This window comes from Manihot esculenta, chromosome 5 (assembly GCF_001659605.2).
Source record: "Manihot esculenta cultivar AM560-2 chromosome 5, M.esculenta_v8, whole genome shotgun sequence".
Lineage (NCBI taxonomy): Eukaryota > Viridiplantae > Streptophyta > Magnoliopsida > Malpighiales > Euphorbiaceae > Manihot > Manihot esculenta.
Window position 1 is genome coordinate 22,179,650 of NC_035165.2, and position 18,861 is coordinate 22,198,510.

At 36.9% G+C, this 18,861-nt stretch overlaps 1 protein-coding gene across 1 annotated transcript; it reads left to right on the plus strand.

Annotated features, from left to right (window-relative positions):
- The first annotated feature begins 12,607 nt into the window (after positions 1 to 12,607).
- On the plus strand, positions 12,608 to 13,982 carry LOC110615869 (splicing factor U2af small subunit B). The gene has a single exon (XM_021758050.2). It carries the CDS (start codon positions 12,860 to 12,862, stop codon positions 13,700 to 13,702), a length of 843 nt encoding a protein of 280 aa, XP_021613742.1. The 5' UTR covers positions 12,608 to 12,859; the 3' UTR covers positions 13,703 to 13,982.
- The last annotated feature ends 4,879 nt before the right edge of the window (positions 13,983 to 18,861 follow it).

The following is an 18,861-nucleotide window of genomic DNA, read 5'->3' on the forward strand; positions in this document are numbered from 1 at the left end:
GCTAGGATTCGGATCGGCTTAAGGCCGCCGGAACCCGTAGCAAGCCTCTAAACATCCTGAACTCATGGTATAATCCCGTACATGATCAAGCTTTTTCATAAAACTTAGGCTTTGGTCTCATAAAAAAAAAACCTTTAAACTTGTTTTCCTTTCCTCAGCTTGACCTATGCATGAAAACATAGAACCTCACACCAAATGGGTCATCAAGCTTTCTTTAAAACATACCCGCTTTGGGTCAAGGGATTGGAACCCTTTCTTCCCTCACGGGCCATTCAAAACTCATAACATTTAAAACATAACATGAAAACGTTCTTGAAACCTTTCTTTAACTTTCATATCGATCATGCACAACCAAGGGATTAACCAACACTAGGCAAAGCACAACTCTATACCACATTGCATAAACTTATCTTAACTTGGCTCTATCTCTTTATAACATGCTCTTTCCATTCATCATATTCTTGATCTACACAAGGACCATACATCAAGTCCATCTATCATGTCCATATATCATCATGTCCATAACTAAGCTATACAAGCAAACAAACATACATAGCATTACATAACATAACATCTCTTATACATAAACATAAACAAAACAAGCTAAGCTATTACAACCAAACATGGCAACCCATGCTTGAACCTCTTCTATCCCCATAGCTTACTCTGACTGAACTCTGGCTTACTTACTCTGGCCCTGCAAAACTGGGGTTAAGGGAATGGGGTGAGCTACAAGAGCCCAGTGAGTAGAAACAGGAAAAACCATTCATTAATTACATGCTTTCATGAAATGCGTCATATCACAAAGAAATCACATAACTGTGTCCGTCTCGGGGCTCATACAGATAGCTATTCCCCACGGAGTGTTTTTAGAGAGTTCCTTTGAATTGCTAGCATCTTTACTCTCAAGGATCGGACATGACCCCAAAAATCCCTCTGTCGGTGCCTGGCTCCCCAAAGAAGCTCACAGGACTAACATAGACATAACATGGTGTCTGGTCCACAGAGAGCTCACAAGGACTTTCCTACATGTACTTGTCCGGCTCCCAAAGGACATAGACAAGACTCTATGACAGATATGGGCTATTGGAGTCGCCTTGGTCCAAACCTACCTCAGCATCAACATGAAATAATGCAATGCAACATATTCGTGAACTAGTGCAATCAACCTACTATACATAATCATGATGCATGCTCATGCTTTAAGCATTAGAATTTCTTAAAATAAAACATTAAGTTTAGTTCTACTCACCTGAAGCCACTGCTCAACAAACTCAGGGTCAACTAGCACTGAAGCTAGACACCTCTCCTCAGGTCCAATCCTACACAGATGGACTCACATGAGGTACTAAACACAGTCTAACAACTCATAAGCATACCCCCTAAAACCCCTCTAAACATCATTGGAACATGCATAGAAAACAGCCATGAAAAGGCTGGACAGGCACTTTCGGCGGCACCTTCGGCGGCCGAAAGTCTCCTCCAGAGACGAAACTCGGGTAGGTTCGGCGGCACCTTCGGCGGCCGAACCTTCTCTTCAGAAACGAAAGTCAGGCACTTTCGGCGGCCGAACATTACCTTCGGCGGCCGAAAGTCTGCTTTCAAGCCACAACTCAACTTTCGGGGGCAAGGTTAGGCGGCCAAACCATGCATCCAACGGCACGTTCGGCGTCCGAAACCACCTTCGGCGGCCGAACCTGAGTTCATCAGAACTCAGCCTTCGCACACCAGCCTCCAAAACCTCACAAAACACCCCAAACCTCACATACTCTCTCCCAAGCATGCATACACACTCCCACAAGCAAAGAGAGCAAAGAAACTAACTTAAACTCCTCAACACATCATCACATAACATACATTGGGCATAAAACCCACATAAACCCTTAACATGCATATCTACCCATTCCAACATAAAACCTTCATAAAACTTACTTAAAACTTCATGAAAGCTCAAGGGAAACCAAGATCTACACTTACCTCTTGAAGATCGAGGGTTGGTGCGATCCCTAACTCGGAGGTGTGGAGAATCCAAGCTCCAAAAGCTCCAAGCTCCCAAAACTTCTTTCAAGCTTTAAATCTTCAAACACAAGGGTAGAAATCATGAAAAACTTGAGAGATGGGTAGAGAAAACATGAAAACGACCAAAGGAAGGCATAAACTCACCTGAGCTCGAGAATGGGGAGAAAATCGCCCATTTCCGATCTGAGGGCCCTTTATAGGTGGCCTGGTCAAAGACCTTCGGCAGCCTAACGTGCCCCCTAAACTCATGCATGTTCGGCGGCCGAACTTCACTTTCGGCGGCCGAACCTTGGCTCGTTTAAACAAGACTTTCGGAGGCCAAAGGCGCTCCCGAAGCCTTTCCATGTTCGGCGGCCGAACTTCACTTTCGGCGGCCGAACCTGGCAAATGCCTCCTTGGTCTTTCTCTTCAAAAACTCAACTCTTTTCTATTTAAAACCATAAAACACTTAAAAACATTTTAGAAAACCTTTCCTTTACCCTTGCTCTACCCCCCAAAGAGGATCCGACACCCGAGATTCCACCGGACGGTAGGAATTCCGATGTCTGAGCGAGCGGGGTCTTACATTCTTCCCCCCTTACAAAACATTCATCCCCGAATGTTCAAAACACAAACAAACAATCAAAACCTCAAACTTGCGCTTGAACGCCACAAGCTTCTGCTGCGCTACTCTGATCCTTCTCTTCTTCTTCCTTCACTGATCTTACTCTTCTCTTCTGCTTTCTATTCTACTCTTACTCTTCTCTGCTATACTCTTACTCTCTGCAGGTACCATCCCGTAAGGAAAGAGAGAAATGGTTCTGGTACCAAGTACCACCTCTAAACCAAACTCTACCTCCCTGACCGATGGTAAACCTGATACTAGCCTGGAATCTCTGAACACTCGCTCTATCTATGGCACCAGGGCTGGTTCCTAGACCTGCCTGCTGCCCTCTCAAACTCAACTAAAACTCTCTACTAACCACTCCTACACACTCTACGAGCCTGACGGCTGACATCAAACTTCTAGGCATCCTACACGGTCCTCTCTGAAGCCTACCTCAGACCCATTCTGCATTTCGATCCCGACCACCTTGCGCTGCAGACGCAAGTATTACCAGCTCCACAAGTAGAAAACCAATCCATCCCCCGGCTGACATCCAGACACTCAAGTCTAGGACCTCATGCACGGGTGGAAGGCATCTACCCTCATCGGACGCTGGCCTGAATCTCAGCTACAGATGGATCCTACCCGGTCTACTAACCCAAAGAGAACACTCTACACCCAGAAGCTATCAACTCAACCTCTCAAAGGCTCCTAGAGCAACAACAGAAAAGGGAAACACACTAGAGCACAAACACACACACAGAACATGAACAAGTGAGCGTACCTGGCATCACTGTGTCCGATGTGTCTGCTCCCCTTCCTGGAACACTGGCTTGAGCCACATCACCTGCAGCTCGCTGCTGGGACCACACCCTCCTGGGCGCAGTAGGACACTCACGTGCTATGTGCCCTTCCTGTCCGCACCTGAAGCATGCCGTTGTCCCAACTCGACAAGGCCCTCTGTGCGACCTTCCGCACCTCAAACATCTTGTAGGACCTCGGCCAGAACTCGAACCATCTTCATCATCTAGCCTAAACCTCTTCCACAACCTACCCTTCCTAGTTCTGCCCCATTGCTTAGGGGCTCTGGCTCTTCCCCACTTTCTACCTCTCTTGGTAGCTGTACTCATCATGGAGGGATCAACTTCTCCTGAACTTGAACTCTTAGAATCCTGAGATTCTCTCATGCAGTCCTCATCCATATTCACTTGCAAACCTACATCCCTCCTCTGCACCATAACTTCTCTGCTGACTTCTACAGACCTTTCAGGGTCTCTTGCTCTGTCATTTCCACCTGACCTTGCAAGGGGAAAAGGCTCACTTTCCCACTCAGATGGATCTGACTCCATAGAGCTCCTAGCACCTTGCATCTCAGCTTGTCTGAAACACAACAGGCACACAAGCACACATAAGCATCACATCACATCATGTGGTCCATGACAAACACATGAACGCACAACACATAGCATAGCATCATATCATATGGTCCATGTGATAAACACATGACCCCTCAAGCAACATATATCATGGATGAACCTGTCACCTACAGTCTACAACATAGCAGAACATGCCATGACCAACTGGGCCAAGGGCCACTCTTGGTCGCTCAGCTCATCTCATATCAGTACATATCATGCCATCTCGCAGCTAAGGGACTAGCAACATCCATAATACAACATAAATGCACATGCATCACACATGGCATTACACATCATCAAGCAAGACAGGACTCCTCATCCTATCCTAGTGGACATGATCTTACTCTCAATCTTTCTTAATGTGCTTGCCTTACTAACATCTAGCACAACCTCTTTCCGATGTCTGAGCACCTTCGCATCAAAACACCGTACTCTCGAGGAACCTATTGCTCTGATACCAACTGTAACAGCCCGGAAACCGGTACCCTTCTGTAACGGCTCCAAACTGCTCGGCGCTAGGATTCGGATCGGCTTAAGGCCGCCGGAACCCGTAGCAAGCCTCTAAACATCCTGAACTCATGGTATAATCCCGTACATGATCAAGCTTTTTCATAAAACTTAGGCTTTGGTCTCATAAAAAAAAAACCTTTAAACTTGTTTTCCTTTCCTCAGCTTGACCTATGCATGAAAACATAGAACCTCACACCAAATGGGTCATCAAGCTTTCTTTAAAACATACCCGCTTTGGGTCAAGGGATTGGAACCCTTTCTTCCCTCACGGGCCATTCAAAACTCATAACATTTAAAACATAACATGAAAACGTTCTTGAAACCTTTCTTTAACTTTCATATCGATCATGCACAACCAAGGGATTAACCAACACTAGGCAAAGCACAACTCTATACCACATTGCATAAACTTATCTTAACTTGGCTCTATCTCTTTATAACATGCTCTTTCCATTCATCATATTCTTGATCTACACAAGGACCATACATCAAGTCCATCTATCATGTCCATATATCATCATGTCCATAACTAAGCTATACAAGCAAACAAACATACATAGCATTACATAACATAACATCTCTTATACATAAACATAAACAAAACAAGCTAAGCTATTACAACCAAACATGGCAACCCATGCTTGAACCTCTTCTATCCCCATAGCTTACTCTGACTGAACTCTGGCTTACTTACTCTGGCCCTGCAAAACTGGGGTTAAGGGAATGGGGTGAGCTACAAGAGCCCAGTGAGTAGAAACAGGAAAAACCATTCATTAATTACATGCTTTCATGAAATGCGTCATATCACAAAGAAATCACATAACTGTGTCCGTCTCGGGGCTCATACAGATAGCTATTCCCCACGGAGTGTTTTTAGAGAGTTCCTTTGAATTGCTAGCATCTTTACTCTCAAGGATCGGACATGACCCCAAAAATCCCTCTGTCGGTGCCTGGCTCCCCAAAGAAGCTCACAGGACTAACATAGACATAACATGGTGTCTGGTCCACAGAGAGCTCACAAGGACTTTCCTACATGTACTTGTCCGGCTCCCAAAGGACATAGACAAGACTCTATGACAGATATGGGCTATTGGAGTCGCCTTGGTCCAAACCTACCTCAGCATCAACATGAAATAATGCAATGCAACATATTCGTGAACTAGTGCAATCAACCTACTATACATAATCATGATGCATGCTCATGCTTTAAGCATTAGAATTTCTTAAAATAAAACATTAAGTTTAGTTCTACTCACCTGAAGCCACTGCTCAACAAACTCAGGGTCAACTAGCACTGAAGCTAGACACCTCTCCTCAGGTCCAATCCTACACAGATGGACTCACATGAGGTACTAAACACAGTCTAACAACTCATAAGCATACCCCCTAAAACCCCTCTAAACATCATTGGAACATGCATAGAAAACAGCCATGAAAAGGCTGGACAGGCACTTTCGGCGGCACCTTCGGCGGCCGAAAGTCTCCTCCAGAGACGAAACTCGGGTAGGTTCGGCGGCACCTTCGGCGGCCGAACCTTCTCTTCAGAAACGAAAGTCAGGCACTTTCGGCGGCCGAACATTACCTTCGGCGGCCGAAAGTCTGCTTTCAAGCCACAACTCAACTTTCGGGGGCAAGGTTAGGCGGCCAAACCATGCATCCAACGGCACGTTCGGCGTCCGAAACCACCTTCGGCGGCCGAACCTGATTTCATCAGAACTCAGCCTTCGCACACCAGCCTCCAAAACCTCACAAAACACCCCAAACCTCACATACTCTCTCCCAAGCATGCATACACACTCCCACAAGCAAAGAGAGCAAAGAAACTAACTTAAACTCCTCAACACATCATCACATAACATACATTGGGCATAAAACCCACATAAACCCTTAACATGCATATCTACCCATTCCAACATAAAACCTTCATAAAACTTACTTAAAACTTCATGAAAGCTCAAGGGAAACCAAGATCTACACTTACCTCTTGAAGATCGAGGGTTGGTGCGATCCCTAACTCGGAGGTGTGGAGAATCCAAGCTCCAAAAGCTCCAAGCTCCCAAAACTTCTTTCAAGCTTTAAATCTTCAAACACAAGGGTAGAAATCATGAAAAACTTGAGAGATGGGTAGAGAAAACATGAAAACGACCAAAGGAAGGCATAAACTCACCTGAGCTCGAGAATGGGGAGAAAACTCGCCCATTTCCGATCTGAGGGCCCTTTATAGGTGGCCTGGTCAAAGACCTTCGGCAGCCTAACGTGCCCCCTAAACTCATGCATGTTCGGCGGCCGAACTTCACTTTCGGCGGCCGAACTTCACTTTCGGCGGCCGAACTTCACTTTCGGCGGCCGAACTTCACTTTCGGCGGCCGAACCTTGGCTCGTTTAAACAAGACTTTCGGAGGCCAAAGGCGCTCCCGAAGCCTTTCCATGTTCGGCGGCCGAACTTCACTTTCGGCGGCCGAACCTGGCAAATGCCTCCTTGGTCTTTCTCTTCAAAAACTCAACTCTTTTCTATTTAAAACCATAAAACACTTAAAAACATTTTAGAAAACCTTTCCTTTACCCTTGCTCTACCCCCCAAAGAGGATCCGACACCCGAGATTCCACCGGACGGTAGGAATTCCGATGTCTGAGCGAGCGGGGTCTTACACACAGTTTAAAGTTATATGGAATTACAGTGTATACTGCAAGAATTCAAGTATCTGAATATTCTCAGATCCTACGATCGACACCCTTTTATTCCATAAGAATACAGAAGGTCACTCGACGCATATAGAAGATAGTCTGATATCCACGAGAAATAGCCTAATCAGAAAATATAAATCAAGAACAATTTTTTTGTTCTCCCATCAAACTATTTTGATAATTAGCAGCCTCTTTGAAAGGGAGAGAGTAGAGAAAATTTTTATTAAGCATAGAAAGAGATTTTTTTTTTCTTCAGAAGGTAGAGAGAGAGCATTCTATCTAGTTTAACAATCGGTTTTCTAGAATAGAAAAATATTGGTTACTTCGGCATAACTACCCACAAAGGAGCAGTTACATGGCCTTCTGCAATGTAATTGTCAAAGGTTTAAATTTCAAATCTCTCTCTCTCTCTTTTTAATTTATATAAAATAAATTAAAATTAGATTATTATAAATAAGATATAAAATCCTATTTCGGGGATTTTCGGCTTTATCTTGAGTATATAATTTCTTTCATCTCCCACTTACACATGATAGGGCATGATAATATAGATACTGCAATTTTCATACTTAATAAATAGATTATATGACCTATACATACTTCGAAAGCTTAAATGTTATATGTCTGTTAGGGCAATATAACTGCTCAAATGGCGAAATTCAGAATAGTTGCAGTATGCAATACTCTAAATCATTTATCACATTGAATATCCATATAAACTCAATTATTTCATTTTATGTCCATAATTATGATCTATCTACAGATAAATATAACTGACCAGTCAATACATACAAAACTAATGTGATACTTCCGTATGATCTTCTTTACATCTCGATATTCTCAATCTTAATTCAATTGATTTTTTTTAGGAATATCTCGTTAGATCGCATCATTCATAATCATTTGATAATATCCTAAGATAGCAAACATTAAATTATATTTTGAGTAACAAATCAGAGTTCTAAGAGTATTAGTAAGATTACTTATAATCTTCTGGACTTCACATATTAACAAGCAGAGATTAGCGCTTATACTTCCATCATTGGTCACAAGCACATGAGGTATACATGCTATAATATCTCTTCCATTTATAATGGAGTATATATCTCTATTTTCATAATGGAGTGTATGTCTCTATTTAAGATACTATATAGATGATAATTTGAGCATATACTTAATGTTCAAATTTGAGTTCTCTAAACTACTTATTTTAAAACATAATTTCATCTGGCTGTCAAGATAGATAATGTGACTTATTCACATAAAATCATTGTAAAATATAATAATCTCCCACTATAATTCTTAATCTCTTTGAGATGACATCTAGTATTATAAGTTTTTCTGAGGTCTCAATTTTATCCATAGATAAAATAAATCTTATAATTGCCTTGTGTTTATTATCTCACTAGATAATAAAAACAATACCGTGTGAGGAGGCATTTGTTATTTGTCTGATATACTTCTCATAATTATATCTCTGATGTAAACTAGTATGTATGAATTGCATAATTACAATTAATAATTTAAATACATTAACTCATTATCTTATTCTCTATGCTAATTTAATAACTTTACAAGGCTATAAAAAACATATTTTGTACTCGTCTTCATTAGAAGACCTAAAGTAATTTCATGCGTTAAAAAAACTTTTATTTTGCGTGCATCTATATCCCTAGTATAGTAAACTATAACTTCTACTTTTTAAGAAGATATATCTCGATATAGATTTAGACTCATATAAATCTCCTCTCATTTCTACATCCCTATAGTCTCCCACTTGCAAACTATTTCCTTAATAACATCATAAATACTCTAATGTATATGTAAAATATCTTTATATATATCCAATTAATGATATTCAGTGTACTCGCCTAGGGTCAGATTAATTTACTATACTCATATAATAGAACATATCAAGTCTAGTATACTTTATAGCATACATCAAGGTCCTGACCTCACTTTTATTTGCAATATTTTTATTTGAGCTCTCCCTTTTGGAGTTTTAGGACATAATCTACGGTTTAAAACTTTTCCTTTAGAAAAATGAGTATCTACAAGTTTGAAATCTTGCATATTCAATCACTATAAGACTTTTATGATATATTACTCTTAAAAGAGACAATAAATTTCTTAATAATCCCTTAGAATATTGTCTATAAGATTATATGCAATTTCTTCATTCCTTTCATCTCAAAAGATGATAACCAAACTTTAGTGGTTACGATATACTCGCTATCATTTCTAACTATTAGTATGTCGTCTACATACAATGATAAGACTACTAACTTATTCTTGGATCTTTATCACAGTGAAATTATAAAATTCAACAGTATTATGAAATATAATATACTATAGTCCCGAAAACTATTTAGGGCCTTAGAATGATTTCCAAAATCTACATACTTTGTATTCTTGGCCATTTACAACGAAAATTGGACTGTTCCATGTAAATTTTAATTCTCCGTTTGAGAAAAAATAGTCTTCACATCCATTTGATGTAACTTAAAGTCAAAGTTAGCAACTGATGCAATTTAATAAAAAAAATAACCTTACTAAGGTAAACCTCACAACAGATTCAAAAAATCTTTATAATTCTTTCCTTCCTATTGTGTGTACCTTTTTAGCTACTAAATGAACTTTGTATCTTTTGATATTACCGTCAGCCTTACGCTTCACTTTGAGAATCCACTAATTCTCAATCGCTTTAAGTTCTAACTGCAACTCTACATTGACTAACTATTTATTGACTCAATTTCTCATTACATTATTTTAATCCATTTTTTTCTTAGCTAAAGATCTAAGAGTCTAAGAAGTACATTTCTCAGCTCATCTCCATCAGGAGTAACAATAAATAATTTTCCTTCAATCTCAAAATGACAACTAGAAATCTTTAGATGACACATTCGTTATAGTTGAGATTGAACTATTGTCTCATCAATGTGTATGTTACTCTCACTCGGACCAAATTCTATTACTACACTCACTTCAATATACAATCATGAAAATAGTGACCATATTCATCTGTATCCATATTGCTTCTACTTAGACGTGTGTCTGTCAAAAATTTCTATAGTGGAAGTAGTCTGGTCACGAGTTTAATTTAAAGGTAAGATTTATCCTATCTCCATAAGCTTGAGAAAAAAAAAAGAGAATGTGATCCCCTATCAGTTAAACTTTCATTTTCTTGCTCACCAAATAATACATATCCTTTTAACTGCTCAAAGATATCTTGAAAATAACATATTCTTTTTCTTGATCCTCCAAATTTATAGGAAGGTTCGCGAGCAATTTTATAACCCTATAGTTTTAAAGTCCACAAACAAATTTGTGTTTAATCCATAACTTATATGGGGTAGAAGTTACTAATTATGTGGGTATTAGGTTAAGTTCATCTCATTATTGACCTAACCTAATAGGATTCTATTTCACCTTTCTATTACACCATTTCCAAATTGCTCTGACAAAAGTTTTCTACCTCGATTAGTTCTTAAGGTCTTTGCTTTTCTGTCTAATTGATTATCAACTAAACCAAAATTTTAATGAAGTAACTTAAAGCCTCAATTCAATGAGATATCAAATGGATATAACCTTACAGAAAGTAGTCATTAATTTTGAAATAAATGCCTCCTATGTCTAACCCTACATACATATAATCACATTTACTAGAAAAGATTAAACACAATAGAAATTTAGCTCTTATTCCTAGATTATTTCAAATTTGGTAATATTTTCAAGTGGACATATCTACTTTATTAATATTACCTAATAGGCTCACTTTGACTAATCACTGTATATCTTTTAACATCTGTAACCAAGCATAGCATACCACGTATTTACATCATTTATAGACGTATTAAAATATGTAAAATAAGGAAAAAAACTATTGAAATTATATATAACTTCTAAGTCAATATGAGCATTTATGACATATCTACAACCACTAAAACTTGTATTTAAAATAAATTTACACTTAGTTCATAAAAAATTAAAAAAAAATTAAGTTTAATCAACAACAAATACAAATAATAAATTCCATTGAATTTATAGAATAAATTAGATATTATATAGGAATAGAAGTTGCTTACATAAATTGTATTATAAAGGATCTCAAATTTAATAATATATATCTCAACCAATATAAAACGAAAAAAAAAACATGTAGTATATCGTTGACATACTTATTTCAAGGACTTTTCTATGATATTAACTTTACATTTAAAAGAAATGTCTCATGATATAAGCAACTTAAAATATATGCCTAAAATAAAAAAAAAAGAAGCCTATGTTATTTTTTAAAAATAAAACTATGGCATACAAGGTTGAAAAATTCATAAATTTTTCAAGAAAAAAAATAAATTAAAATTTATTTATATCACACAGTCCATATATAATCATATATTTTCTACGAATTATGCATATAATTCATAGTCTAAGAGTTATTTGGAATTGAAGTTTATTCCATAATAATCCAAATACCTGAATATCATCAGATTTTATAATCGACACCTTTTGTTTCACACAAATACAAGAGATCATCTTACACATATAGGAGGTAGCATGACATTCACGAGAAATAGCCCAACTAAAAAATATAAATGGAGAGTAAACTTTTTATTTTCTTATCAAACTATTTTGATAATTGGTAGTTTCTTTGAAAGGGAGAGAGAAGAGAAGAATTTTATTAAAAATAGAGAGAGATTTTTTTCTTCAGAAGAGAGTTTTTTTTTTCTTCAAATGGAAGAGTGCATTCTATCTTATTTAATAATCTATTTTTCAGAATAGAAAAAAATTAGTTGGTGTAACTATACACAAAAGGTATCATACATAAGATATAAAATTTTATTTAGGTCTTTTTATATTTAACTCTATATTGGGGTATAATTTCTTTAAATAATCAATTCAAAAAAAATGATAATATGAAATAATTTATTCTTTTTTATTTGTAAAAAAAAATTGTTTGTAAAACAAATTGATTGATGAATGAAAACATCTTGGAGTTTTTGGTAGTTTTTTTTATAAAATTTAAATAATAATTTAATTTTATATTTGAAAAATTCAATTATTTAATCTATTAATTTTATTTAATTCAATTATTTAATCTATTAATTTTATTTAGACATTTAAGTCATTAATTTATATTTTTATTAATTTTTAAAAATTAAATTATTATTTAATATATAATTGAGATATGAAATTATAAATAATAATAATAATAATATTTAAAGATTAAATATAAATTTAATTTAAAAAATAACAGAAATATAGATGAAATGGCGAAATGAAAAATAAAAACTAAATGGTCTAATTTTCAAAATGCGAACGGAACTGTTATTGGTAATAAAACGGAGGGAGTAAATGAAAAATTTCATTTTCGCCCTCTTCTCCTTGGAGGTAGGGTCCACTCATTTTGCTTGGGAAACTAGAAACTTCCATAATCCAAGGTTGCCTCCCGTTCCCCCAATTTTGTGTTCTCTTTCCAAATTAGGGTTTCTGGAACCCCACTCCCTATTTTCTTAGGGCTTTTAAAAACTTAAAAACGCATTCCCTCTCTTTCTTTCTCCATTTCCTTTGGATTCCCTTCAAATTAAATTGGGGAAAAGAATCCTAATCGGATCTTGCATAGCTTTGAATTCCATCCACTATGGCGGAGCACTTGGCTTCAATTTTCGGCACCGAGAAGGACCGCGTTAACTGCCCATTCTACTTCAAGATCGGGGCATGCCGCCACGGAGATCGTTGCTCCCGCCTCCACAATCGCCCCACAATATCGCCAACTCTCCTTCTTTCCAATATGTATCAGCGCCCCGATATGATCACCCCGGGCGTCGATGCCCAGGGCCAGCCCATCGACCCCCGAAAGATCCAGGAACACTTCGAGGACTTCTACGAAGACATTTTCGAAGAACTCGGAAAATTTGGTGAGATCGAGAGCCTCAACGTCTGCGATAATCTCGCCGACCACATGATCGGTAACGTCTATGTCCAGTTCAGGGAGGAGGAGCAGGCCGCCGCTGCGTTGCAAGCTCTGCAGGGTCGCTTCTACTCAGGTCGCCCGATTATTGCTGATTTTTCGCCGGTGACTGATTTCCGCGAAGCTACGTGCAGGCAATATGAGGAAAATAATTGTAACCGTGGGGGTTACTGTAACTTCATGCACGTGAAGTTAATTGGGAGAGAGTTGAGGAGGAAACTGTTCGGAAGGTACCGTGGATACAGACGTAGTAGGAGCCGGAGCCGGAGCGGTAGTCCAAGGCACCGGAGGGATAGGGATATTGATAGGCGCGAGAAGGATTTTCGGGACCGAGACCGTGATTTCCGTGGGAATGGGCGTAAGAGCGGAGACAGGCACGACAGGTATGATAGAGATGGTGGCAGAAGAAGACACGGTAGTCCCAGGCGGAGCAGGAGCCCAGTCAGGGAAGGCAGTGAAGAACGCAGAGCCAGGATTGAACAATGGAACAGAGAGAGGGAGGAGAAGCAGTGAGGGAGACCGAGCTGCCTTGTTCCTAATGGGACAGGTCTTTTAGCAATTTCCATCATTGGTAATGTATCTTGGCTCAGATGTTTAGTATATGCTCCTTCAAGCACTGGACATTTGACACTTGATGGCGTTCATTTGAAGGAATGGAACTATTTTTTTGATGCTAGGATGGTGGTGTTAGTAATCATGTCAGTTAAAGAGTGGTAGTTTAGCACTGATGGACAGTATTTTTTTCCCTTCCTTTTTGGGTTCAAGGAGCTTCAATCATACTAAAATTGCTTTATGAACCTTGTGTTGTTTATTGTTTTCATTGTCTTAGTATCTTGTTGTGTTATATATGTCCCTTTCCATGATGCTCCACATTGTATAACTTCTACTGACGATGCGCTTCTATTTGTTTTCTTTGTATCGATGGTTTGCTAATGATAGAATTTATGTCTAGAGCAGCTAGAGTAAGATTGGGTACCTTGACTCTTGCCTTTTCATTTCCTATAACATAAACAAGAGTCTTCATGGCATTGTTGTTCTAGTGGATGTTGGAAAAGTGTTATCTTGAATGCATTAATTTAAGGCAATTTGAAAATTGTGTTTAATATCAAGCAGACATGAGTGAGATTGAGCCCAAAACCAAGTGATCAGATCTGCTGTATAGTGCTGTTTAGATAGTGTAAGTGGGTTTTACCTTTGTACGTCAATCTCTACTTATTGAAGTAATTGTTAAATTTAGTTGGTAGTCCCATTGGCTTGAGTTGCTCTTATCCTTTTATTTCAGTGGTTGGTGACATAGGGACTGGCTGGGGAACAGAATTAGCACTCAGAAAGAAAGTTCATGAACTTCAGAATTAGAACGTGAGAAAGAAAGCTCATGAATTTCATGTCGTCCGTGTAGATAAAATTCTGCTGCCTTAGGATAGAGTTTGTTTTTGACTCGGCACTTTGAGGTCAAAGCAGTTTTGGAGACTGCTTATCTTCTATTGGGATTTTATGTTCCAGGAAAAGCTAAAATTTCTCATTTAGAAAGGTGTTGGTATATAAGATGACTTGCCATATGGATTGTATGTGTAGAAGTAGTTGATTTTTTGTCTTGATATGATTTTCAAAGGCTGTGAAAGGCTTTCATTATTCTATAACTCAAAAGTGTCATTTGTGTAGTCTATCTGGGGGAGGTTTTTTAAGACTACATTTTGGTCGATACTTTGCTATGATATGTAACTATCTAGCCTGTTCAAGTGGAGATTCAACCAAGTTCAGCAACTTGAGGTTTACATGACTTGCTAATGCCTAGTCCTCCTCATCTATTGAACAACATACTGATGTGTTCGTGTTGCGTATGATGATGATAGTGTATATATATTAAGCGTCCCTTAACAACTTTTCAGTAACGATTTTGGGAATTAAAGATAATGTTTATTGATAGTTGTTGGTGGTATCAGAAACTATTAGACCAGGCCTTAGCATCTTATATATTTGAAAGGGTAAGCTTTGGTGATAGCCATAAACAAAAATGTCTTTCAACTCTTTTAGGTAGTTTTATGCGGTATAAAGATCTATTAGATTAGCACTGGGATTTTACTGCTTTGGTTTTCTTAAACAGTTGAGAGACTCATTTGCTGTCAATTGTCAAGGGATGGCCTAATTGCTGTGTGAAACATGTCGCTTAATTTAGTAGAATTCCCTTCTAAAAGAAGTTGAGGAACAGGTGATTTTATTTGTATTTTAGGCATGCATGGTGTACAGAGTTGAGCCTTGGGAAGTGCTGTGCAATTTGAAGCTTGAGGAGGATATGTTCTTTTCGGATTTGTTAAGGGTTGTGTGTTATGTTTCATTTTTGAAAGAACGGATCTTCAAATTTGAGTAATAATAGCTTGATTATTTATTGATTCATCGTTTTATGAATAGGGATTGGCATGTATGTTTGTACCATGTCAATCGTCATGCTCATCATGTTCATTGTTGGACTATATTGCAATTTGCAACGGGAGCAGCAATTTTCTTCACTTTTTTGTTTTCATCTGAAAATATTCCATTGAATGAACTAAGGGTACAAGGCCTAAACTCGGAATGAAAATGCAAAACTCGGAAAACCTTAGGGTTGAACCAAGTAAAATGAGAAGCCCAAGCGGCAGTTGACATCTTGACATTCCTTTTTCTTCGAGCCTTCACCATCGTACCATTGGTCACAAGTGGCATTCATACCACTGTCCAACGTCATAAAATCTTCGTAGGTTTTCAACAGCACCATAAGAGCAGAGTAGGGGCTCAGATTATGACGAAACGAGCTGGGAACGCTCTTGAAAATTATGCGTCATACTTGCCTCGAAGAGTAGAGAGGCTATATCAGTATCACACGATCACCTCCGTGCCGGTCAAAAGCTTATAAAGCTTCATATCTACCTTCCAGCTGATACATTGGCTGCATGCAAGCAACTCCACAAAGACCTCAAAACACTTTGACAAAATTCCCTAACTAGTAACTAGTATGGTGTATAATAAATCCAAACCGGAGGTAAAACACATAACTCTCAGTTTAGTATGAATTATTTTATAAAAAAATAATTTAAATATAATTTTTTTCAAAATTATGGAAAATTTTTATTTTGTTTTTTAATTCTTAAAAAAAAGTAAATTCTTTTATTTTAAATAAAATAATTATCAATGATGATCTGAGATCCAGAAAATAGGGTTTTTACAATGGACTCTGTAAAACTTAGAGAAAACTTAAACCTAGAAGAGAGTATTTCTCCTTTTATAGGTTTTCTTTTGTCTGCTAGTGACGTGCCAACAGAACGAGTATCATTAGACCACTTGTCCCTGCTACGCTGATACGGACGTACGAGGGAATCAAATCTCTGCCCCATGCGCAACGGCCTCTGATTCTCTCTGGGCGCGGGTAGGCGGGTCTGCAAGGCGAATGGATGAATCCTCCTTCGGGTTCCAGGCTGGACCGGAGAATAGGAACAAAGCAGGGTCCAAATGGGATCGGTCCAAGGTGTAGTGAAGACAAGGCCGGCCTGGTGAAGAAAGCCAGATAAACCCGGTCGTGAGGCTGAGCGGACTGGACCCAGTTGGTGTGAGTGGCTTGAGGATCTCTAAGTAGTGGGTTATCTTCATGGGCTATCTTCATGGGCCTGACCCTAGACTGGGGTGAGGTGAACCCTGAGGTCATCAATCAAAAAGATAAATTAATTTTTATTAAATTTTTAATTTCAAAGGAAGCAATAAAGACAAAAAAAAAGTTTTTTAAAAAAAACAGAGAAAACAATATTGAAACAAAGCTAAAAACAACTACGTGGATGATGGGGAAGAGGTCGATAACCAGAAAGTTTAGCGAGAAGGGAGTTTAGAGACGGAAACTTTTCTTTATATGCATATATATAGACTGGTACTTCTTTACCATTACTATCTTTTAATTTAATTTTATTATATCTAATTATCTTGTAGATAAATTGCTTTTTTGAAAGTTATGTGAGATTTTAAATTTTAATTTGTGTATATTTTATTTTCTTTTAAAATGTGATTAAGAATATAAACCTTCATGACTTTTTTTAAAATTTACAAAAATTTAATTCAATTATTTTGAATACATTGCCGTATTCTACGACACAATAAGTTTTTTAAAAAATGTTTTAATAATTTTTAAAATCAAATAATATAAAAATGGAATTTGAAAATTAAATTACAATTTTTACTACATGATTTACTCCAAATGCGAGGTTCATGAATTTGGGAGGAATGATTTACATAAGATATTAATCAAATTAATTTAAAATTTTACATTATTTTTTTTTTAAATTTAGGTAATGCAAAATTATTGATAAAAAAATATCTACGACTTATTTAGCAATCTTATATTGTAAATTTTACCATTTAAAAAAATATTAATAAGAAAATATCTATGAATTATTTAACGGTTTTATATTACAATTTTACCGTTAAAAAAAATTAATAAGGAAATATCTAATAACTTAAATTTAAAATTAAAAACAAGTGGGAACAAAACTAGTTATAGAATTAGTTTGATATTTATTTTTTTACCAATGCTAAAAAAATTTAATATTTGTGGGTATTTATTTTTTAAAATTTATAATTTATTATGATAAAATCTTATTGTCTAATTCTGTTAAAGATGATAATATTTATTATGGTTTGGGATAGGAAGCAAAGCAAGAATCCAATCCAATAACAGGACAAAAGAAGCTAAAAATAGGATGGAGCGTTTGGCGAGGGAGACAAGTGGCCATTCTTTGTGTAAACCTGTGAGGTATTTAAAATTACAATAATATCCTCTTCGGCCTGGCATATTCCTCCTGGGCACGCATCACCAGCACAGCATTTTTTTTCTTTTTTATATGAAGACGTGACGTTTTTTTTTTTTTATATATATTTTGTTTGAAGATATAGATAATTTCATTAAATATTTAAAAAAAAAGTCTACAATATCATCACAAAATAATAAAACTCTTAAAAGTTCATAAAAGAAAATACAAGAAACCCATCTGAAGTAAATCTACTTCCTGATATTTGGAACATCTACTAGTAGAAGGAGGATATTACCATAAAACTCTAAATATGGTAGTTATAAATTTATAAAAGTTCTAGTTAAATTTTTTAAAAAACAGAAGATGAATAGAAAACTAAATGAAATGTCGAAAAATTAAAATGAATTAAAAAATTTTATATTTAAATACATTCGGTTTAAATAAATTACTTTTAAAATAATTATATTAATTTTGGATCAATATTATTTATGAATCAAAGCAAGCATCTATAAAAAAGAAGGTAATGTATTATTCGATAATTTTATAGAATTTTTTAAAATTCAGCTACACATGTCATTATTAAATATTAGTTATTGAATATAGATAAAAATAAAATTATTATCGATTTGAAAGGAGAAAAGCACTTGAATAAAAATAAGAATATAAATCATGCCAACAAAAAGGCATGATAAGTGAAAAAAAAAAAATCTTTCAACAACTATAAAACTACCGTCCGGAGAAAAAATGAACAAAGAGGAAAAAAAAATAAACTAAAAATTCAAAACGCCACTTTGAAGTGGAGAGCGAAACCTATACGAGTGGGAAGGAGGAGAGGCTTTCCCTTATCCAGATGGAGTAGGAGAAAGCCAATGGTGCGACACACGGCAAGAATTAATTTTTGAG